The following is a 25,762-nucleotide window of genomic DNA, read 5'->3' on the forward strand; positions in this document are numbered from 1 at the left end:
GAAATATGAATTTGAATTAAATGAATATTAAACATTAAAATATCATTATTAATATAATTTATCATCTTAAATAGAACATTTTGAATTAAAAAGATATCCCTACATAATAATATAATAATACTAGCAAATTCTTGATGGCCGGTTTGAACCTTTACCACATGATCAGATGTGCGTAGGTACTCTTCATCATTACGCTGTTAGGTTTACTCTCAAACAAAAGTCAATTGTAATTTATATTAGTTACGTATCGTTGAATGCAGATGACCTAAGCATTGTTATTGAGCCGTACTTCAAGACTTCACTGAAGTAAACAACTTTATCAAATAGAAAATGTTTTTGTGTTTACAGAAATTAAACATTATTATTATGATTATTCTTATTTATTATTTTTCTCTTCAGTCACTTATCTTAGTCCGACTGGTTACAAATTATATTAGACCTTCGTCTGTCTTAAGGCGAGTTTCCACGGTGCGAGATTCTGAAAACAAACGCATACTGTGGATGGTCGATGACCAATCAAAGCCTTGCAATACGCATCAATTTAATGACACCATACTTTCTGATCCATCGGCCCGAGTAAAAGAAATGGGCAAAATTATTACGGTGCGTGTAGGTCAGTCTGAAGCCGTCCTAAGGATCGGACACAATGGAAACTCGCCGTTGCTTATATTCTTCCCGTGGCCCGATTTGTTTAACCTTCATCTTATTGATCCAACTGTTTCAATTACATCTACTGGATGCATTTATCAAATGTAACTATCAAGAGGTATGCAACTGTACTGATAGACTAGCAGCTTTGTATTGCACGTGTTTATATTTATTTTTTGAATTATATTGTAACAATATTAAATGTAGGCTATAAGGGATAATGTAGAATTCTAATGGTGAAATAAAATTAGATCGATTTTCGAGATTCGATCTAGTAGTAGTTTTAAATTAATTTGTTACAAACACAAGAATACAATGTTACCCTGCAATATGCAAGAATGTCTTCCACTAAATACTAAATTCCACTCATAATTCTTAATAATGTGCAAACTGTGAAGCATTGATAAAATTCAACAACAATCTCGTTTATGTATGTGTTTTTTTTTTGCACTGTATACAATTATAAAATTAAATAATCTTGAATATATTAGCTACTACAAACACATTTGCAATTTTATTTTACCTAAACTATTTATTAATCATTAAAATGACATTGCGTAGCTACTTGATGTGACCTTAATACCTTTACTTCTAACCTTTAAAAAGGTGCGAAAAACGGTATTTCCAAAGCAATTACAGGTCCCGCAATAAGAAAAAACCGAGAAGAACGATATAAAAAATAAAATGACAAATTAATTAATAATAAAAAATGGTTTAAGTTAACATAATGCTCATTTTATGCATTTGTTTCGTTATAATTTTTGTATCATTAGGAAAAAGAAGCTCTTGTACTAAACAAATTAATGCATGAAAATCTGAACCACTAGAGTAGTACCAATTCTAAATAGCGAAATTTTGTAATATTTAACATAAATATAAACCGTACTATAACTACAAAATCATTTGCACTAGACATACTGAGAATGTATAAATTGTCACTGCGTTAACAAATAAGTTTCCTTAACGTTTTACGTTGTTTGGTGAGAAAACAGATGCAATTTAAACAATTTGTCTGGAGTATTGGATTTTAGAAACTGTATTTTTGTAAAGAAGAACGTTAAACCGATGGAAGAAATTTTCTTTGCGGTAAGAATAAAATATACAAAAACTTTCAATTTATTTGCGTTTTTACACGTTCTCTCTTTTAGTATAATATAAAAAGATAGTGTATATTAAAAATTAAACATGGGATTAACAAAAGAATTTTATTTTACTGCCACAACAGAACAATACGAAGTGATAAATGACCGTGCATTGTGACTGTTGTATTGATTTTTTAATAAGGCAAAAGTAGCACTACTGGTTGCCAGTATGTTTTTTTTTTCTTAATATATGCTTTCGGCAATTGAAGCCATCTGCCAGTTTTTATTTGTTGTCTCCCTAAATGATTTTCCTGCCTTTTATGGACAGCGCCTAAAATTATGAAGATAAATGAAAATAACCACAGGCGTTGTCCTCATTGTTTACTTCTTTGAAGTTTCAAGAAACTTAAAGTTTTTCCACATTGAACATTAATTAAAAAAATATATATTAGCGGTTTTTGGTATGCATTACAAAACGCACTAATAAAAACGATTGGCAATATTTTTTTTCCATTACACGCAGGTTAAGTTTAATGTTTTATAGTTGATGAATTTCCAATGAAAATATTCGCTGCAAATGTTTTCCATTCACTGTTTTATATAACCTTTAGTTTTCACTGCCGCAACATTCGTATAAAACATTTTGCTGTCTTCGTTTTCTCAAATAAAGAGCGATGACTTTTTGTTTTAGAAGCCAGTGGAAACTGACGTTTGGCGTGTTTTGTTTTTACTGAATACGCAGTGAATTAGCCTTCAAAGTGTGGGCGGACACAAATGTTGCTCGTGAGTCAAACCGCGGCCTTCCATATTGTGTGCACTAAACAAAAGCAGTAGCAAACTAGATTAATTAGTGTTTATTTCCTAACTGACCTTAGTACGTAGTACTTTATTTAATAGTACATTTATTCGATGGTGGAATTGGGAATTGATAAACGAAGTTTTTTCTAATTTTTATGAATTACCTTTTATAAAGCTTTTATATAATGCTCATTTTAAAAGGATGTTAATTAAAAGGCAGAGTTTTCAGTCTTTGTACAGTCACTCAGCGAGCTTTTACTGCCACTTCAAAGCTTTTGTCGGAAATTAAACACAATAGACTGCGTCAAGTTTATTTCATTTTCATTTCCATGATATAGATATTATAATTCTTTAGGGTTTCTTTATCATAACTTTTCCTTTGAAAGTAAATAGGCAATTGTTTCGATCGGTCTTTGTTAAGAGATAAATCCAGAACGACAAAACAAATCTCGAGAAAATTGGTATAGATGTAGAACACATAGGATATAGAAAATAGTCTGGAGTAACACATACTATACTTTTTACCCTTTTTTAGGGTTCCTTACCTAGAAAGGAAAAAAACGGAACCCTTATAGGATCGCTTTGTTGTCCACACATCTGTCTTCCAAGACCTTTTTTTCTCGGTAACGCGTGGAGTTATCAAACTGGAATTCATATCAAATACTCAGGTCTACTGTCCCTTGGTGCTGTTAAAAACTCAAATTTCTAAGCTAACGTAATCAAAACATACAGCCGTTTATACCGCAAATTTTGACCCTCAGAATCTTGTTATTTGGTACGAAGCAACGTCTTATGGCACAGATGAAGAAAAAATTGCGAAAACTGTAAATTTTACTTATATATTTATAAGTTTGTACGGAACACTTGGTGCGCGATTTCGACTCGCACTTATTTGCACAGGTTTTTATTTAATTCCGCGCTGTCGAATTCGCGAGTAGTATTTAAATAATACTCTGAATATTTCAATTTTTATTATCGTTTTTTAAAAGATATAAACGAAAATATCTAATTTGTCATTTTCTTTTTACTATAGTGGACCTAGTACGAATATATGTACGAATGCTATAGTGGACTTAGTACGAATATTTGTGACAATCGCCATCGTATTGTCAACATTTGTATTAAAATTTGTGCAGCGCAAAAATGTGTATCCTTTACCGACCTTATGATATAAAAAAATACATATCCTGTAGCTTAACTTTTATATGAGACGCAAAACTTTTTTATGCTCGATTAAGCATTGAATGAACCATAAAGGCTAGGAATTATTTTATATTTTTGTATAACATACATAATTAGATATTTATTACGCATCGTTTAATATTGTTGGTTTTGGGCCCTGATTAATTTACTATTACTTGTAGACGCCAGCGCTTATGTAGGCTATGTAAGCAAATAGACAAATAAGTTAGGGTTCTTCACTTATTAGATGAAAAGTATAGAGGCATAAAATATCGCCAAGATACCTACATTATATTTAAGTTCATAGAATTTGTTTGCTGTTCTGCAAATGCAATGTATAAATAGGATTAATGTGCAGTTATTTTTATCTTATATTGAGCTCATTTGAATTATAAGAAACTCAACCTGTTTGATAACGCTTAAGGAAATTTGTGTCGATGCAAAAGGTCAAGTAGGTGAACCACGAAATTCTTACAGAATTTAATTTTGTAGGTACACTGCTGTACTTGATCTCAATTAACTTTATTAAATAATTTTTAAGAAAAAGTGAAACATACTGTATATAAATTTATAGTTAGTGAACAAAAATTCTATGCAGCTGTAGTCTTTTGATACTACTTCATTAAACAACAAGAAGTTATCAAATATATTTTATCTATACATTGGAAAACTTAGAGATATATAATTCAGATTCTTTTGTAGTCTTAGAAACAAAGTGCAAATCTTGGAAAGTAAACTGGTAACAGATTAAAAAGTCATGGTCTCATGCGATCTCATCTGGTATTCAGTTTGTGCCGTAAGAGTTTCATTCCGTTTTCACTCAAATATTTAACAAGACTGGTTGCCACGTAACCGCGCTCTCGCGCTGCGATATTACATTTGTTACGTCATCTTAAGATATATGAATATTACATATTTAAATAAATGCATAATAGCCATATTTATTTATACAAGCAAGCTTAAGCCGGTTACACACGTAGGGTAGGGCGGGGCAAAAAGGTCCAATTTCACTTCTACCAATTATATTATGAAAACCAAACCTACTACATCAAAATAAACAACACATATGAAACAAACAATTATCGAACTATGTTTGGCTCAATTCTTGGTTGATTCATCACTATAGAAATATATCTTTTTACTGTTTTTCTAGACATTGTCATCTGTCTCTTTTTGCCCCATAGTAGGGGTAAAAAGGGACAGCGAAGAGGCAAAAAGGTCCAATATTTCATTCTTAATTTTAAAGGGTTTCATGAAATTATAACTCCAAATGAGTTAATGGAAATCAAAAGTATATTTGGTTTTCAAAAAAACAAATACGGTTATCATTATTATAGAAAAAAAAATATTCTCTTCGTTGAAGTATAACTAAATTTGATTCAGTCTTAATCAAATAACACAATGTTTGCACCATTATGTAGTATTAGGCAAATTAAATTAAACAAAATTGGATATTAAACTGTAACAAAAGTTAAGAGTTAACAAATAAGTAAATTAGGCATAAAATTGTACAAAATTTAAGTTAATAATAGAAAATGTAAATAAAGTCTCTGACCCAAAACATGTCGGGGGATCACGAAAAAAAAAATTGAGTAATATTAGTTCCGCGTTCACCTGATTTTACAAAACCAACATTTCGTTTTCCTTTAGCTGCAATTATTTTTGATGGTTAGGTGACAGTCGATACACCAGTTTCATCTGCATTCCATATAGAAGAAACCGTCAATTTAAATCGATCCATAACTTCTGCTAATTTTGAGTAAAATTCTTGCACATTGGTTTTGTTGAATGACGTTGCTCTGCTGAGGCTTGTTGCTTCAGGTTTTCTAATAGAGAGACTTGTATTTCGTTTAAGAAAAGCTGACATCCAATCCATACCAGCCATTTTGTTTGTATGCCATGAATCTGGTATATTTATTTTATATTTAATAGCACAGTCATAAGCCATGCGACGAACTTGTTTAGGACCTATACCGTGGAAAATTTGTGCAAGTGTGAGCAAATATTCTGTGAGACCAGCTTCTTGTTCTTTATTAAAAAGCTGTCTTGGAGTACCATAGCCAATTTCAAATTTACAGGATCATCCTCCATTCGTTTAATAAATCTTGATAAGGAAGTTTTACTTAATTCAAAATCTCGACATACCCCTCTTAATGATTTACTTTCGCGTAGAACTAAATTTGCTGCACTTTGCATTAATTCTATAGAGTTAGTGCCCCGATCTGTTTTTCTTTTATAGTTCCACATACTAAAACAAAAAAGAAAGATTTTATAACCGATATGTAAATGATGTGGGGTAAAAAGGACCAACTGGACCTTTTTACCCCAATCACGTGTGAGTATTCATAGAAGTTATACAAAAAAAAACCACTCAGTCTAACGTAAAAATGACAATACAATTTAAAAACCAATTAAATAACGTATACTTAAAAACTATATTCGGGGATCGTAGCCTTAAAAACAGTCCTTGAAACCAAAAAGATTAACAACGAAAAAAATTACTTACGTTAAATTTTGAATACACGATCTTGTATCTCCCACAAGCAACGTCGCACGATTGTAGGCGATTGTGCGTTACTCCCCCCGCGCCCGCTTCTTTACACTCGTATCATTCGCAACAACGAGTCGTCACTAGTTTTTGAGATATTTGTGGTGGACCTTTTTACCCGCGGACCTTTAAGCCCCGCCCTACCCTATAGTTTTAACTGCACAAAACTGATGATACCGGCGTCAGTTTTTCCGTCCAAGTACGACGTGGGAGCCTTCAAGAGTATAGTGAATGGGCATTTATAAAGCTAGCGCGTACCATCTTAAGACCACATCATCACTTCATCGAGTGGGATCGTGGTCAAGCGCTAGATTTTTTAATATAAAAAAAGATACACCCCTAATGTGAATGTAATACTAGATTAGTTTAATTTTAAACAATGCTGTAATGAATACACGATTGTTTTTATAAATAGACTTAATTGATATAGTCATGGTTTTATAAAAAAAAACATGTCAATTAACGGACGAGGTTCCAGACAATATCCGAAAAATTATTCAACTATTGGATATACAATATTTGAATGATAAACAAACTTTTGTAAGAGTACAGAAGCTGTATCTAGTAAATTAGTTATTTGATAACACAAAAGAGAACCAATTAGCTTGTATGCTGTATACTTTAGAGTGCAAATAATTAAGGGTCTTTTGCTTAGCAGTAAAATGTTAAAGGCGAGTCTTTAGTAAATATGAACTTTAATACGTGCTTACATTGAAACCGTTGTTCATATTACTATAGACTTTACATTCATTTAGGCAAAGTAATGTAAATCGTTTCATCTAAATTCTATATTGAGCTATAGCGTCGCGAACAAATTTGACTTGAATATCGATCATCCTTAAATTTGCATATGAATAAGTAAGAATTCTTAATTTCTACTTTAGCCCGTTGTAAAAGACAATTTTCTTTTTTTTTATTGAATAAGCTAGCGCTTAACCACGATCACATTTGAGCTAGTAAAGCCTAGTAGTAAGTATGGGCCTATTCACTCTATTTTTGACGGCCCCCACGTCATATTTGGAAGGAACAACTGAAGCTGGCAACTTGTTTCAATCCTGTAAGGACATAATAAGAGTTTCTAGAGTGGAAAGCCGCATTAAAAAGTTCAAGTGTCTTGTTCACTTTAAAAGACAGTCACACTTTTATCAGAACAGATACATAATATTCTAAAGCCCTATCTACAGTTCTAAAACACTAGCAATTGCCCGCGACTTCGTCTGTGCGGATATAAAAAATCTAATAAAAAATAATGCAAATGTCACCGGCGCACAGTGAAGATTTCCAACAGTGAAATAATTTTTAAATCGGTTCAGTAGTTTCCGAGCTTTTTCAATGCAAACAAACAATCAGATCTTTCGTCTTTACAATATTAGTAGTAAGTAAGTATATAGACTACAATAGCAAAAACAAAAATAAAATAAAATTATTCAAAAAACAAAGCAAGTTGCCAATAGCAACGAGATGCCTATTATACTGAGAGTTAACAACTTTCTCGTTAGCCAGAGTAATTTGAGAAACAATAATAATTGAAGATTTTCATCAATATATTTTTTTCCTTTGTTGCGACCATACTGCAATTTCCATTAACCATGTATTTTTTTATTCATTAAAAAGATTAGAATCTTTTTTAATCCATATTCAGTTCACCAGGTACCTTACCAATCTTACTAATGTTATAAATGCTAATGTTTAGATGGATGGATGGATGAATGGATGAATTCATGTTAGTTAGGAGGTATCTCCGGAATGGCTCAACCGATCTTGACGAAATTTGACACAGATGTAGAATAAAGTCTGGAAGAAAACATAGCCTAGTTATCAAGTTTTTTTTTAAATTCCGCGCGAACAGAGTCGCACCCGCTAGCTATTTATAAAATAAATTTAAAAGCAATTGATATTAATTATTAGAAAGCTTGTTTAAAATATGAAGTGTTTGTATTTTATTTGCTATCGAGAGCATAGTAACACAAAATTCGATCAATAACCTCAAAATTCTGACGTCAATCAAGATGTAGTGTTGCACTTCACAGTCTGCATGATTTGCGTTTTGCTAGAAAACTTTGTAAGTAAATAATAATTCATACAAACAATTTACTGTCGCTTAAAATGTTTTCATCGTCTAATATTTTTTTTAGAATCTCTTGTCTGTTATTTTTTTTTCTAAGAACATTGCCGTATCTGCTTTTGTATTTATCCGAAGAATATAATTGCTTAATAGATATAAAGGCTACATAGAATATATTTCTATGTATAATCGCCTTAATGACTCATGTTATACGAAAAAAAAAAATGATGATTAGTTGAGTTAAAAATCTAATTACCAGGTTTTAAAATTATTTATACATACAATTTAATTTTAAATTTAAGTGTTTTTATTAATTAAATGTAAATTTGAATTCTATTTTCTATTTACATACAAAGCTGTAGTTAGCAATAAGATTTATCAGTCTCCTCAGTGCTTCGCTTATGAAAACTTGTATTAAAAAGTTTTTATTTCACAGAAAATATGCATTATTTATTTATAAAAGGCAATGGAAAAAAAAACGCAGTCTTTTGAACCGTATACTCAAGTTTAATTATGTTTTTATTTAATCAAACGTCTAAGCCCTGAAGTCTCGGCCGTCTTAAAATAAAGCTTGACGGTTTAATCCTAGAGTACAACGACTTTCTTGAAATTTCTGTACGTTTTAACTAAATTTGTATAAAATGATTTAACTTTAGTAAAAAAACAATTAATTTTTAATTTTATCTGTCGTTACGACAAAAAAACGTTTAAATTATGGTAGTCTATAGATTTAAAATATTGAATACTTTGCTTGCTTATAATTATATACTGAGATATACACTGTTACATAAAAACAATAACTTTTTCATAAATAATATTGTTATACTTGTTATGTTTGTACTATGTAATCGAATAAAACGGACAGCTGAGAAGCCTCACAACGCGGACTATATTTATATCGTAAAACCGTCTTAAAAAGGTAATATCGTAGCCACAAATAAACATTCATGGTCTTGTGGTTATCGGTAACACTAGGTGTGGATGAGAGGTTTGATTTTTAGACCTTTAAGCACACACTGATGTTTATAGGTGTTTCCGAATCTGTCCGGCTACATGCGTGACACCGAGATGAATATATGCGTCAAATTCCTTCATTCTTTTCCCTTTTTAACGGATGTCCAAAAGTTAATGATTTCGTCTGTATGTTTTATTTTTCAGGATTTTCTTTTATGTGCCTGTATTTTTCTTAACGCAAACGGATAACGTTTACAATACAAAAATAAATTAATGTATGTTACATAATAATGCCTTTGATGCCATTTATACGCATCCCCATAAAGGTTCAGTTCAAGGTTCTATAATAATAGGATCGTGTGGTTTATCAATGTTGGGAAAGTTATTACCATCGTGCGCAGAGCGGAGGACGCGCATTGATTTGGTTTTAACGAAGTTAACTCAGCGTGTTACTGTATTAACTAATTCGATTTAGGGACTGAATGCTTCCACACAATCCCTCGGCGATATGACGTAATTGTGACCGTAATTTCATAACGTTGTTGCTTTGTTAAATAACCACTTTAAATCTTATTATTGTAAGTGGATTGTAGTGAAGGGATTAGAGTGAAACAATGAAATATCAGCCAAGTAATCTTTCTTTTATTTAAAAAACAAGTTTTTTATAGGATAATAGTCTTCTTTTTTCAATTACTTTATTCTAAAATAAACACATGTTAAATATATAGAAATGTATCAACCAATATTTCTTCGTTCAGAATGTGTATGTCTCAACGTTGCCTCAGAGATTTATATGTTTGTAGAGAACTAATTTCCTACTTAAGATCGATTAATAAGTCCATATGTTGAAAAGGTAATTCGATAAACATATACTTAGGTCGTTAATGTCACATAAATAAGTGGATGTGACCTTCAAAGTATGATATACCGAGCCTACAGGATCGAGTTACCGTTGGCTGGGGCCTGCGCAACGCCACGTCTGCGACCTTGTTAATACTATTTATTTGTTACCGGTTAGTACTATATATAAATTTTCTGCCTTCATTTGTCTTGGAAATATCTTAAGTAATGCAAGTATATCTATTATTTTCTTAAGAAGTATCCAGACACTGAAGTAACATTTTACAATCTACCGATCAATATAAGAGTCAAAATCAAATACGTTAAACAATGTACGAATTTATTTTGATGGCTTATTTTTTAAACAGAGTTATAAGGATGATTTACAATATTATGCAATTGCTTAAATTGTAAACATGTTTTATTTTAATATTCTCGAAGATATAAACAACATTGACGATATTAAAGTGGATACGTTCCGTTCAAAATGCAATTATCGTTGAGAACGGCACGTGTATTGTACGAACAGGTAGGAAGCGTCGCTGCGGAACACTAGCGCAGTGGACTACATCATTGAATTACACCCACATCGTACGCTCTTAGGAATTACCTACAACATACAATACATTTTTTATACTTAACTAGCTATCGTCCGCGACTCACTTTAATAAATGAGTTGCGACGGAATAAAAAAAAAAGTAACCTATTTTTCCAGACTATGCTCTACCTCTATGCTAAATTTCATCAAGATCCATGCAACTGTTGTGGAGATATCTTCAAACAAAAATCCATCCATCTATCCATCTAAACATTCGCATTTATAATATTGGTAAGATAGGATTTTTTTTGTTTAACATAACGTGTTAACTTCTGCTGTCTCCGTTTGTGTGTAGATTGTAGACACAAATACTTTCTTTCTTTGGTTATTATATTTATTAAGTTCATTATTACCGATTGTCAACAAGATATATTTTGTAACCTGCAAACTAAGAAGTACCGATTTTGAAGTAACGTCATTATTCTTCTCGCACTTTCCTCGTACTTCTTTCCATTAGCATCGTACCATTTTATATTTATTTTGCCTGCCATATTGTCAACATACAAGCATTGCGTTATTAAAGACCTTAAATTATTTACTCACGAAATGTTTACTTGACCCGAACTTGACATGAATATGATTTAAAATCTGAGATTACACTAAAGATAATATTAAGCAATGCAACAGTTACGTACAATTTCGAACACAATGATCATGAAGCTGTTTTGCTTCAATAGTTTTTCAGAGATTTAAGTGTATTAAAAAAAATGACAAGACAAAAACATGTTAATTATATGAGCGGTGAGCTCTCGAGTTCGTCAGCGCAGAATTAAAAAAAAAAACTACAATATGTCGTGCATCGGCTAACCTTTCCGTCTAAAGTCCTGTCAAAATCGGTCCAGACGTTTCTTAGATGACTCGGAACAAACGCAGCCTCGCGAACAGACAGACAATAATGTTGAAAATTGGTTTTTCCTTATCATCAACGCAAATAAATGTACGAAATATGTTTTTTTTCTCAATTTATATTCAAAAACTTGTACATCTGGAAGTTCTAAGGGAATTATTTCGCCTAAAAATAACCAGCAAATCAAGTAATCTGCTGATCGTTTCGTGCGTCTCTCATTACAACTGCTCCATCAAATATCCTAAAATTCGTTATTTTATTAATTTGCGTGGGCCGTTGACGTCACTCGATTGTCTCGCATATAACGTTGGTCATTAATAAAGCTATATCATAGCAATTTCTAATAAACGAAGCCGTTATTAATAGAGACGATGTTCGTTTAACCTTTGTGATAGCAACTGCTATTGTAACTTTTCGCTTCATGACAACGTAAGCGATCATCAACAGCAAAAATTAAGGCTTTTGTTTTTTGATATACTCAAAATGGTTCCATAAATTTTCTTTCAATGTTATAAATTGCATCTTGCAATTAATAAACATGATATTATTTATATTAATTAACGATGTATCTCAATTTATTTTATCAGAAGCAGATGAAATACTGTATTAATCAGTGGTATAACGACTTCGCGAGGGTGAATCATGCATTTATTTACACACACAGAGACATAAAATATGTGTACTGAATGTTATTTTATATAATAATTATATTGATTAAGCGTATATTAACATTTTTTCCTGTTTCTGTTTCGCATGTTATTTACAACAGATTCTTCTGAAAAAGAACGATTTAAAATTATTATTGCTTATTCGTCTTTTTATAAATAAATAAAATACATATCTGGTTATCTTATATCTTACTAATATTATAAATGCGAATGTTTAAATGAATGGGTGTTTGTTTGAAGGTATCTCCGGAACAGCTCAATGGATCTTGATGAAATTTTACACAGATGTAGAACATAGTCTGGAAGAACACATAGGCGACTTATTACGTTTTTTTTAATTCTGCACGGATGGAGTCGCGGGCGACAGCTAGTTGTCACATAATTGTAATTGTTTGATATTTTCAAAACGAATTGCTTATGACTCGTATACCGTTAATAAAATGATCGGACTGTTCAAATTTACATGTTATATAAGTATATTAACTTTTTAAATGATAAAGAAGTGCTTAAATCTATCATGTCGATTAAACTTTACAGTGAAATTACTCATTCTTGAACATTGTTTATTTCTAATATAGCGCGAGTTTCCCCTGTGTTAACATTGGCACAAAAATGTTGTCTTCTCTGTCATGCTCCTTGAGAAAACTGAGATAGCGTTATGTTTTTATTCAAGGGTTTCAACAGTGAAAACTGTTATCTTGAACTCGAGTGATCCAAACACTTCCTTTTTCTGAAAGATAATCTTTCCTGTATAGTCTTGTCATTGAACTTTATTTCTTCTAGCATAAGATTTGTGATATTAAATCTTTGTTAGATTGTGTTTTTTATCGGGTCCTAGATTTACAGACAGTTGAGCTACGAAATAAAACTTTTTAAAGGCTTTTAAAATTATCATTTTTATTGGCAACACTTAAGCAAGAGGGTATTTTTTTAAGCTTATAATTATAGCTATTTAAATTATATAATTTAATTAATATAATTTAAAGAGCGTCGGTGGCTCAGGGGTTTCAGCACTTGACTTGCAATCTGCAGGTCCTGGGTTCGAATCCCGCCATGTACCAATGTGTTTTTCGATTTTCGATTAACATATGTACATTTATCCGACGTTCTTACGGTGAAGGAAAACATCGTGATGCAACCTGCACATATCTGAGAAGAAATTCAATGATATGTGTGAAGTCAACCAACCCGCACTTGACCAGCGTGGTTGACTGTGGCCTAGTCACCCCTAACTTGGGGTAGGCTCCGAGCCCCTCGGTGGGGACATATAGTGAGCTGATGATGATGATGAATTTAAATAGGTTGTATAGACTATTGTATTTCTGTCGTCAAACACTCTGCGTCAAATGTACTCGTAAATGAAGTGAAGCGCGGCAAGTCATATTGTTTAAATATCAATTTCACGTCCAATCGGTAACGACACGGTAAAATTGATTTGCATCTCCCTTAACCAATACCTGTCGACCTCGATATTCAATATATACGTTACGGCATTGGATACGAGGGCGGCACCCGACTTTAACGATATTTGAATTATTACGCTGTATTTTATCTTTAAGCTTAGCTATATGGAAAGTTATAAAACATGAAAGAATTTTTTGCGCAATGTTATACATATTATACATTTTTTGGGTGTATGTCTGTTTTATTATTACTTATTATTATTGAGCTTGACCGAATAAAAATAGTAAGGTTCCATTTTCTTTGCATTCATCACTGTAGTAGACAGTTTATAAACAGTCAGGGTTATTAACAAAAATTTCCAAAGAAAATGGATTCATACCACGATTTGACATTTCGCGCTTCAATTTTCTGTAAATTCCATGTAAAAAGCTTAAAATTATAGCGTCAGAATTATCGGTTTTTTTAAAATAATTACTAGTCAAGTTATCAATTATCAAGTTTTTATTTATACAAAAGATACAAAATAAAAGTCGTACTGATGATTTTATCATGTTTTAATTTAATTAAAGATATTTATTATTAAGTCATAAAACATATTTTCATTCTTTTATTTTTTCACGGATGTAATTAAAAAAAAATAATGTGTAATGAATAAAAACTTTATACAATGTCTGCGTTTGTATTGCGTAGTATCATTTTAGTTATTTCAAAACAACGAAGTCGAGATAAAATTAGGTGAGTTGCAGTGTAAGGCAACTGCTGACCGATTTACGTCGCGGATCCGGGGTCGCCGCACCAAGATCTGGACCGTGACGTCACTAACAAATTATAATTACTATAGAAATTGTTTTATCATAAGTTTTCACTGGCGAAACACAGTTTTTTTAAGGAGACTGGGAGTTTTAAAAATATGTTTTTTTACAAGTGTTTCGTGATGGAAATGCACTGTAACACTGTGTAAACTCTAAACTTAGAACATATCTTTAGTTATATTTATGTTTTTGAAATGACGCTTTTAACCAAAACGTGAGAGAATCTAGAAACTTTCTTGTCTTAAGCCGTGATTCAATATTGCAATACATCAATTTTTGTTTGATTGTCTGTTTGCTTTTATCTATAACATATTCTGCAAACTTTATAAAACCTTAGAAACTATTAAATAAATTGTTACGATACTTTTAATCCATTTTCTTAAGGTGCTTATTTTACCTCAAATTTATTTGCAAGAGCATTTAATCATGCTGTGTACAAAAATAAAGTGAAATACGAAATGTAACTGTAGTTCATCTAATTAAGAAACTATTAATACTGGTCCATAGTTGCCGGTCACGCTTTGAAAAATAAAACTTACGTTCTTGACTTAACAAACAGCTCTAGAATCTAATCTGTGACTAGAGTTGATATAAGACTGTACTGTACCACCGTAAGTTCCCACTGCTGATACACCTGAACAAAAGCATGTCATCCCTCTCATTTACTTTGAAAATAGAGAAAGAACAATAAGTTTTTGTACAGCAGTTTCAGCAGTGAAAACCGACGGTTAGAGTCCTACACAGTATTGTTAAGTGGAATTCACAACAGTGATGTCACCGCGTGGTCATGAATAACTCACAGCCACTGGATTTGTATGTATGTAGGTATATATGAACATCCTCTTTGTGTTCACACGTCGAGATCGATGTTCCATTCATAGTTTATGACCCATGCGATAGTACAACGTGGTTGTTATGTAAAAATCCCTGCCTGTGTTAAATCGTTTACCCTTAGCTATATGGAATACTGACTAAAAATATTTATCATTATTGTCTTAATCTTTCTCTTATCATGTTTGATTGTTATGATTTATACGTTCCGAGGTCAATTATTGTTATTGTTTTTCCTTGTTTTATTATCCGTTCATGCTTTATATTATAATTAAAGACAATAAATAGATCTGACAAATAACTCATGCGTTAAATTAACTGACATTGGTTACTGGAACTTTTGCCATTGTCAAAAAAAAGGTAGCGTAGTTGGTGAAAAGACTTCAGGAGAATAACTATGAAAAACAGCGCGCCTGCATTTGGTATGACTCCTTAGTACATGACGGATTAGAGTTAGGTATATATAAATATATTTTCCACTTATTTGATCTAACTCTAGTTATTTAATTTTCTACTGTGTAAATTACTAACTTAATATATCTCTGTTGTCCGCAAAATAATTTTGAATTTGAAGTAACCGTGGGTTTCTCCCGCTGAAACATTTATGTACAAACATTGTTATCTTACTCACACATGTTATATTTACGGATTTCTCTTTGGTGATTTCTTAAAACCCCGTGTAAAACCGGAGTCGAGTTATAAAAAACACTTTCCGCGGTACGAATCCTTGTTAAAATCTTTCAATTACTACCTTATTTTAAAATAATCTAACAATCAGTTTGAAAAAAACTTGCAACAATTGACTAAAGTGGCTCAAATAAAGTGAACATTGTTTTATGTAAGTTCGTATTAAAAATTGTTCACGGAATATCAATATGTTTAAATCAATAATATTTATTGATTTGCATTTCGTAAGACATTCATTGATTATCTTATCTCTATAATTATTTCATTAATAAACGTGTACTTACTGTTCACTTAATTTTATTACGTATGGAAATGAATATATCATTGTATAAGTTATTAAATTATATCATGTCAACGACTAAAACAAATGTAATCATCAATACATAGTATAAAACAAAGTCGCTTTCGCTGTATGTCCGTATGTATGCTTAGATCTTTAAAACTACGCAACGGATTTTGACGCGGTTTTTTTTAATAGATAGAGTGATTCTTAAGGAAGGTTTGTATGTATAATAAATGCATAATATAGTAGAGAAACACTGATAAATTTAAAGGTTTCTAATGTGAACGCTGTGAACGTTGTGTATAAGGACATTCTATAGTAGGTATATTTTGCATTGCACCCGTGCGAAGCCGGGGCGGGTCGCTAGTTGGTAATAAAAAAACAGTAATTTACAGATAATGTCAGCGTAAAAGTTGGTCCGTACACTAATATAAGAAAAAGAAAAGATCTGTATGTTTGTAACGAAACAACTTAAAAACTGATTGATTTTAGATACCTTAAACCTGAATAACATAGGCTATATTTAAATGTTTGAAAAATAAATGTCCATCCGTGCGAAGCCGGGGTGGATCGCTAGTACCTTATGTTTGTAGTACATACTCAATATCAATATTCATTTCCTTAAACGTTTTTATTAATGATTCATTCTGTGTTTAGTCTATTAATTGCTGTGTATGAAGTAAGCAAAACAAACATTAAAAATAACACATTTGGTGAATGGTGTAAAATCTGCTAATAAATGACGAAATCACGTGTCATTACTGTTAAAAATATTAGGAATTTCCCAACACTTTAACCTTGTTTTATGTTGATTTGATAAATCAATTGGTGCATTTAAAAAAAATTATACCAGAAGAGAGACAGAGAGAGAGAAAGAGGGATAGAATATAAAGAGAAAATAGATATTTTCCGTGTACATCCCCCGCCAAATCCACTTCCTTTTGTCTTATTAGAAAATGGTGGGAAGGGCACACTCGTTGGAAGAAATGCTTCTACCCCTCCCCTGCAATTAAATTGTATATTTAGTTTGGTATCAAGAAAACATCAGTTTGTTTCAACAATGGACGCTTACAAAACAGATTCCATCATCTACTTCAGAACATGTAGACCTCTACAATCTACATGTAATTTTTTATTGTCCTTGGACATGAAAGATTTATTTCACTTTTTTTCCCTTTTATTACTTTATACGTTTTATATCATTTAATTGAATTACGAATTATTGTATTAAATGTTTTTTCGTTATTTATTTTTACTGTGTAATTCTTATAACGTTTAATGTGCTGTATATTGTTGCATCTATGCATTTCGTACACGGTTGTCCGGGTTCATTGACCATCTGTCATTTATTCAATGGAATTTGATCGGATGCTTCTATATTTGGATGGACGGCGCACAATTATTGATATATTTTCTTCTTAAATATCGTCGTAATGCATATTTTGTACCATAGAGGAACTCCAGCCTACCTTAAATTTGAATTTAATATTTTGTAATGCAAAACAAGCTCATACATGAGACTTGTGTGTTCTATCATTCCTTTAAAGGTAGCACGAACGCTAAACATTATTTTAACGTATTCACACAATTCTATAATCCTCTAAAAGGTATTCCTTTTCCTCTTAACTTTATAAAGATTACTACATTTAAATGAACTAACATTAAAGGATCACGACTTAGCAATTAGTCGTCAGCGTCGTGTATGCAATTAGTTTCAGAGCCAATTTCTTTGAAAATCTAAGAATCCAAATCGTTTCAAGAGTATTAAAACGCTGAGAAGATTACTTGAAGATTTTCCTTTGTGAATAAAGACGTTTAGAAGTAAAACATCTAAATACTCCTATATATAGGCATTAAAATTAAGCTCTCGCGTTTGTACCAAGAACTAATAGCGTGTTAAAACAACAACTAGACGATATTTGGAATTAAACATGGACTGATTTTTCTTCTATAAGGACACAACTCTTGTTTCAAAGGCGAAGACCCACTTTGTGTCGCTGAGACAACGGAGTACCTAAGTAAAAAATACATAGTTTTAAGCAAGATGTATTGGGTAATGTTATTTATCAAGCCATTTATAAAGTCCCAGAATCATGCAAATAGTGCCAAAACTTAATTCGTTTTAGTCAAAGCTTTTAATTTTAAAAACATTAGAATTGACAGAAAATAAGCTTCGTAACAAAACGAAATATAGCATGAAAATTAACAACAAACTCGTTCACAAGTTTAATTTGTCACCCTTGTCACGGAGCGGTACGTGCTTAACCTAATTCGGTAGTCCGTTGCGGTTATCCACTCGATTCCACTTCGTAGAGTATAATTGAAACCAAGTCGAATTGAAGCGTTCCGCTGGGTAGTCAGTTGGGACCACTTTTATTGCTTGTACTGACGAAGCGGTTGATTAATTAGAATTTCGTTCATTTGCTATTTTAGTAAAGTTTAGCTTGAGCAATTCAACGATTGAAACCCCTTAGGTTAATTTTATATTACACATAAAAAAGTCGTATTCTATTTCGTAACCGTAAAAGTTATTATTTGTATTCTAATACAAATACTTATATAAAAATGGAAATACAAAATGAAACAAAGATATACCATTATTATTATTACTTTAGCGGTTTTAGAGTATTTATATTACTAATATTATAAATGCGAATGTTTGGATGGATGTTTGTGTGAAGGTATATCCGTACCGGCTCAACAGATCTTGATGAAATTTGGCATAGAGCGCAGACAGAGTCGCGAGTGACAGCTAGTTATTAAATTATAATCAATTTATAAAATGTGTTGTTACAAGAAGAATTCCTGTGAGAACAATATAAAATATAAATTTACATTTAGCATTACTTAATAGATTACTATTTATTATAAAAAATAAAAGGACAGTAAGAAAGCGGAGACATAAAGTGGTACTAGTATATAATATTATAATAAAAAAATGTCGTATGAATATCAAATATTCTACCAGAATGTGAATAATACTTGGAAGGTTATTAAACAATATACATTATGTTGATTATAATTACAGTAAAATAGTTGATAGACAATTAAAATTCCCCTGTTACTATCAACATAATGCTATTGTTATATTCTTCTTGATTACTTTTTGTTTTTAGATAGGATAATAATAATTACTTAAGACCAATTAAAAACTATTTTACAGAACATATTATATTATTAGTAGGTACTACATAGTTTTGAATTTTTAAACATCTTGGCGATTGTAATATCGTACGAGACGCTGCGCAGAACATAAATTTAATATGATTTCTACTTTTGCAGAGTTTTTATTTCCTAACTATTAAAAAAATCATTTATTTGGTGTATTAAACAATTATGTATTAAACACATAATTCTTAGACAACACAAACTCCCAACACAAGTGTCAAGTACACGAAGACAACTGTCTGTCTATAATCTTCCGCTATGTAGAACTAGTTTTGCCCTTCACTTTTTTCCTTTCCTGGGACCATTTCTTTATAACCGAATAAATAAATCGATGCCCTTGACAAAATATACAAAATTCAAATTAAAAATAAAAATCCATGAATATCTTTCTAAGTTGGACTATGAGTCTACAGAAAAGCTATTGGTTGTTCTGTAATTTTTATTTACATTAGAGTCAACACATAATTAAGTCTAATTCAATTTAAGATAAAACATATTGTAGTACTAATGTGCATTTTTTGCATATACTGTACATGTTGCAACAGTTACCCACATTAAACTGGCCGCACTGCCCTGCCGTAATACTTTTATACTAGTACGGCGTTCGGCGTACGGGCCGTTTTATACTAGTACGGAGGGCAGCTGAATAATTTGCTATGTAACAAATTTGCCTACATCATTGTTTTATTTTATGTATGTTTAGTTAATATAAATTACATACCTACCTTAAGTTAGTACCTATAGAAATAGAAACATGTAATAATCCTAGGCTAAGTTTGTTCTTTTTATGTAATAAATAAATAAATAAATTTAAGGTTTAATTTCATTTGCAGAATGCCGGCGCTCCGGCTACTCGGGCGCAAATGGCTGGCAGCCTCAGATGATCTTGTGTTCCCGAGTATCTTCGAGCTCCTCTTCCGCTTTGTATGGTACGATATGCACTTTCTCTATATACCTACGAACCATCTGACGTAAGGAGTTACATCTTTTAAGAGATCACATATGAGATGTAACTGTTTTCTTCGGATGGGTCTATATGTTTCTGGTTACACGCGCGTGTAGCAACCGACACCAAAAACTAGCTCAGCGCCTCGCTTGCGATACTGAACGGAAATCTGAGTTAATGCAATGCGATCATGCGAGCCTAATGACTACGACACAATCTTTAAGATGTTTTTCCACTAAGCTAACAAATCGCGCCAGCTACTTATATTTCATTACACACGCAGTCGCATGCTTAGTAAAAAGGGGGCCTTTTTATTTTTAGCCGACTTCAAAAAGAAGGAGGTTATCAATTCGACTGTTTTTTTTTATGTGTGTTACCGCGAGAAACTCCGCCCCTGGTGGTTCCATTTTGATAAAAAATATTTTAATCGAAAGGAAGTGCTTGCAGATGGGTCCCATTTTTTTGTTTTTTTTTTAAATAACTAGAAGAAAATTTGTTGCGAAAATTAGGGACAAATTTGCTTTCAGCACTTACGTAGGCTAAACTATAGGACCTACAAAAAATGATGTATGGACGAATTGTAGCTCTTTAAATGTCCTAAATAAAAGTCCGCGATAGCATATATGTATCTTTTATAGTTTTCTCACCATAACCATTTTTTTCTTCAGAAACATCAATTAAATTCATGCCCTATTTCCGACGCTATTATTCGAGTTCAGTGTTAACTCTTATGTAAATAAACGTGTTCACTATCAAGAGAATTTAATGAAGATTATATTTGCAATTGAAACTATATCATTCTGTCTAATAGTTTAGGAGATATCGTAAGAATAAAATTACGCGGAAACGAAAAATGCTTCACGAAAAGCACAATTTTGCTTTCTGGGCTTACGTAGGTCAAACTATATGACCTACATAAAAATGATGTATGGAGTAATTATAGATGCTTAAATTTGCTAAATAAAAGTCTTTGGTGGCATATATCTATCATCTATGGATGTCTCACAAAAACCATGATATTGTGAACAAACTTCGATTAAAATGCACACGAAAAATAGCGTCGTAAGCTTACGGCGCTATTATAATATATTCGATATGAATCCTTATCCAAATAAATATGTTTGATGGCTAGAGTATTAAATGCAGATTACATTAGCCTTTAAACTATGTAATTCTGATCAATAGTTTGGAAGATATTAAATTATTAAAAACTACGCGCATTCGAAAAATTAAAGGCACGCTACGATGTATTAGTTCGTTAATTTTCAATTTGTATACCGATTTTGATAATTATTTCATTGTTTAAAGGATAAGTGGTTATCTGCTGCATTTTAAATTAGTTTTTGAATTGAAGTACACACATATTACATAGGTAAGTCCTTTTCTTTATTTGTCTTATTTTTGTCCTTATACGTATTAAGGAAATTTGTAATTGAACTTCAAATTCACTAAAAATTGAGAAATAAAACAAAAAATTTAAGAAAAAAAAATAGCCGACTTCAAAAAAAAACAATCTCAAACAAAATGCACTCAAAAGTAACGTAAAAAAACAATTTCAAACAAAATGCACTCAAAAGTAACATAAAAAAACAATTTCAAACAAAATACACTCAAAAGTAACGTAAAAAAACAATTTCAAACAAAATGCACTCAAAAGTATCATAAAAAAACAATTTCAAACAAAATGCACTAAAAAGAAACAAGACAATGTCATGAAAACTCTCTAAACTCTAGTAGTTAGTAGTAGGGGCTCAGTTTCCTGCAACTCCACGACAAGCGCGTATTTTGCCTGTCTCTAAACTCTAAAGAAAGTTCTCTTCTTTCTTGTAACATGTCTATATTGTATAATTATTGTTAGTTTGAGTGCATTTTGTTTGAGATTGTTTTTTTTTGAAGTCGGCTATTTTTTTTTCTTAAAATTTTTATTTTAGATAACAACTCTTGTTGTGTATTTTTTTTTAAATTCTGAATTTCACAAGCCTATCATAAACTGTCAGGAAATGGAGAATGCAACAAAAATTTGACAATAGTTCGAGAAGAACACATAAGTGGCAAATATTTTACTGTTTTTAAAATGAATAGAAGCAATATATGAAATATATGCGTTTATTTTGAGAAAGTTGCGACGCAGCGTCACAGCAATGACACGCAAAATGGCCGCCGCGCCGCTTGAGTGAAACCCGATGTTAATTATAATACGCGTACATTTCTGTAATGACAACCTAATTTTGGAGTTGCAACTCGTGCTTTTTTTAAGACAATAACTATATAACTACAAAAAGTACAGTCAGGCACTGTTCAGTTAAACACGAGTTTAATTACCGCCGGTGATTTATGAACGACAATGTCAAAATTTACATTGACATTATGTATGTTAACTCTTAAATGTACGCTTAAACGCTGTTTAAGTTTTTTATGGTTAGGTACTAATTTTCTTTCGTATAAGTATTATATACCTAACTTTGATTCGAATTGCATTTAAAAAGTTAAGATTTAACGATTTTATGGAGTCAATAATATAATTTATGATATGTTTCTTTTAGTATTTGCGTACATGTAGAAAAAGGATCCATTTATATAAATTAAAATATAAATAGATAAACTAGACAAGACTAGTGAAATACGTAGTTCATAGACTTTTTTACTTTGCATGAACCACCAAGGTAGCAATTTACTTTTGAGTGGCGATAAATTAAAAGAAATGTTATTTAAGATGATGATATTTTTTACCAGACTGACGGGACGGTTCATTGATTGCTGAATGTTGACGGGAGAGGTGTTATTACAATTACTTTTATTCTCCGGATTAAAACATCGTTAAATTTAAATCTTTCTTGACAAAAAAACGTTGATCGACGAGATCTCACGTTGTACTAACTTATGACATAATCTTTGGCCTTTCTTGCTTGTGCACTTTATTTAACAATCAGTCTTTATATTGGATAAGTGGTTCCACAACGGAATTTGCGTTTATTACCATTTGCCTCGCAACCACAGTATACTACATCTCATTCTGGAAATTCGAATTGAATAATTATATTATTAAAAAATATATCCCACGTGTACTTACTTTATTTGCATTAAATTTTTATAAAAATACAAAAAAATATCACGTTCTAATCACATTATAGTTACTTAAATTATTAATTTAATTTAACTTAATGTTGGCTTTAACAGAATTTATTTTAATCTAAAATCTTAATACTTGTTATGATAATCGTTACCTTTGTATTTGTCTGATATACAAAACTATTCCGTCTGCGGTTAAAAAATAACCAAACAAAACATAAGTATGCATATTTAAATTATATTACTTAGTAAATTTACATACAATGCTAATTAATTGTTTTAATTAGGTTTAAAAACACACTTAACTATTCAAAGATTCTGATACGGTGATAAATTATAGCGGTCAAATAAAAAGAAATGACACACCTTCTTTTATGTGAAAAAAGTCTTTCCTAATCGGTATCTTTAACGGAAGGAAAAAAAAACAAAAAGCATTTTAGTGAACGGATCGAGTAACGGTAGCATTATTTTACCGTGAAATTTTGATACATGTTGCCTCTGTTTTTTCAATGAAAATGAAAGGATGACAAGTACTTCAAGTGTCAAAAGACAGTAACTCAGTGGGCCCTAGCACAAATATTTGTGACAATTGCCATCATATCGTTATACACTAAATTTGTATTTTATGCAGCGTGCATATGGTGCGTAAAGTACACCAAAAATCTCACCTCATACTAATTTTGACATAATTGACGATGATGATACGATGACGATTGTCACAAATTATCGTGCTTGGCTCACTGTTAGCCAGTTTTAGCGCAGATCGATTACGTCACAAAACTTTCACAAGCACTCATAATTTAAAGTAAACTTAATTTCTCTCGTGTGTGGAATTCTTAATATTTTAATTATAAAGAATTTTTATGTGATCAAGTTTGGCATTATAATTGCTTTATTGTTTTTTTTATTTGCTAAAGTGAGTTTTCATATATCTTTTCAATTGTTTGCTGTCGTAAAAATTTAATAATTAAATGAGTTTTCTTAATGAAACAAACATTTTAAACTAAATTTCGATCTATTAGAGAATGTAGTTATTTATAGAAGGGTTAATAAACAATTTGGTAAAAACAGTAGTTGAGGATGCAGATGTCACTGATGTTCAAAATGTATTTTCAATTCGTTCTTATTTCGTACATCAAAGGTTCGAGCACGGTAACAACAACGTTGACCATGAAAACTCCGCTGTGATAGCTCCATAATGGATTTTAAATTGTAGTGATGTCTCTTTTGATTGGCTTTATTACTGCTCGCTCCCAGCACGGCGCGGCGACTCGCGGACAACGCTTAACCTTTTAGCAAGAGGACATTTCGCGCTCCTTACTCGATTGCGGTCAGCTTCATTTTTCAATTTCATACTGCCATTTAATCAAATGGTATTTTTTCAAAAATATTATAGTGCCAATCTCAATACCTAACAACAAGTAGCATAATATAATGTTGTATGGGCTTACAATTTGTCCAGACATATTAAGTACTGACGGAATTCCCGATCCTTCACGACATTTAAAGATGTTAAAATATCTCTTTTATTTACAGGTTGGTACTGATAGCTCTAGTAGTGGAGGTGCTGATCCCAATAACATGGCAATGCTCGAGCGAAGGTTGGTTGGGGGGCGCATTCGTGCGGCTGTACTTGTGCGGCACGCTTGCACTACAGGCGACCCTCCTCCTTCTGCTCGCAGCACTCGCGCTGCACTCCGCCAAGGGAACCATCACAGACGTCGACGCGAGGAAGATGGTCGCCCCTTTGTTATTATTAAAGTTAGTATTTATTCTTATTTAAATACATATCTTCAGGTACTATAGCAGTACACTTTATGTTGTGATATATTAACATTATCAATTTAATTACATTTATCCCTTATCTTAGCACTCATTAAAATATCATTTATTATACAGCATGATCAAAGTTATATTCTCTGAATAGAGAATATTAATTGAAGTTATATAGCAGAAATAAATCCCTAAAGTGTTCACAAAGGCACGTATTCAATTCTGAAACTAAAACTGCTTCGGATCCTACCCAATTAAAATTTGACGTAATAAGATGAATCTTAAACATAACGATTTGAATAGATAGGTATCTATCATGTCTTTATTAAAATATTATAATTAATTATGTACAAATTTTGTAATAAAATTAGTTTATATAGATAACTGTAATTCACAAATTCATATGAAATTTGAACAAGAGGAAAGTAAAATGATAGAATTTAAAGTAACAACTTAACAGGGTAGACGCCAGCAACATCAACATCTGTTTGTACGAATGGGTTTGCTCGACCGGTGCAATATCACGACACACATACACAGGCGTTAGTGAAAGAAATTC

At 31.6% G+C, this 25,762-nt stretch overlaps 1 protein-coding gene across 5 annotated transcripts in view; it reads left to right on the forward strand.

The window, feature by feature from the left end:
- The window catches only part of LOC106720400 (diacylglycerol lipase-beta), a 46,166-nt gene that overhangs the window by 14,285 nt on the left and 6,119 nt on the right, over positions 1–25,762 (forward strand). For all 5 annotated transcript variants that reach the window (XM_014515091.2, XM_014515093.2, XM_014515092.2 and 2 more), the window contains exons 2-3: positions 20,249–20,344; positions 24,967–25,191. In XM_014515091.2, the coding sequence (XP_014370577.2) occupies positions 20,250–20,344; positions 24,967–25,191 (320 nt within the window). In that variant the 5' untranslated portion in view covers position 20,249. The remainder of the gene's footprint in view (positions 1–20,248; positions 20,345–24,966; positions 25,192–25,762) is intronic.

This window comes from Papilio machaon, chromosome 4 (assembly GCF_912999745.1).
Source record: "Papilio machaon chromosome 4, ilPapMach1.1, whole genome shotgun sequence".
Lineage (NCBI taxonomy): Eukaryota > Metazoa > Arthropoda > Insecta > Lepidoptera > Papilionidae > Papilio > Papilio machaon.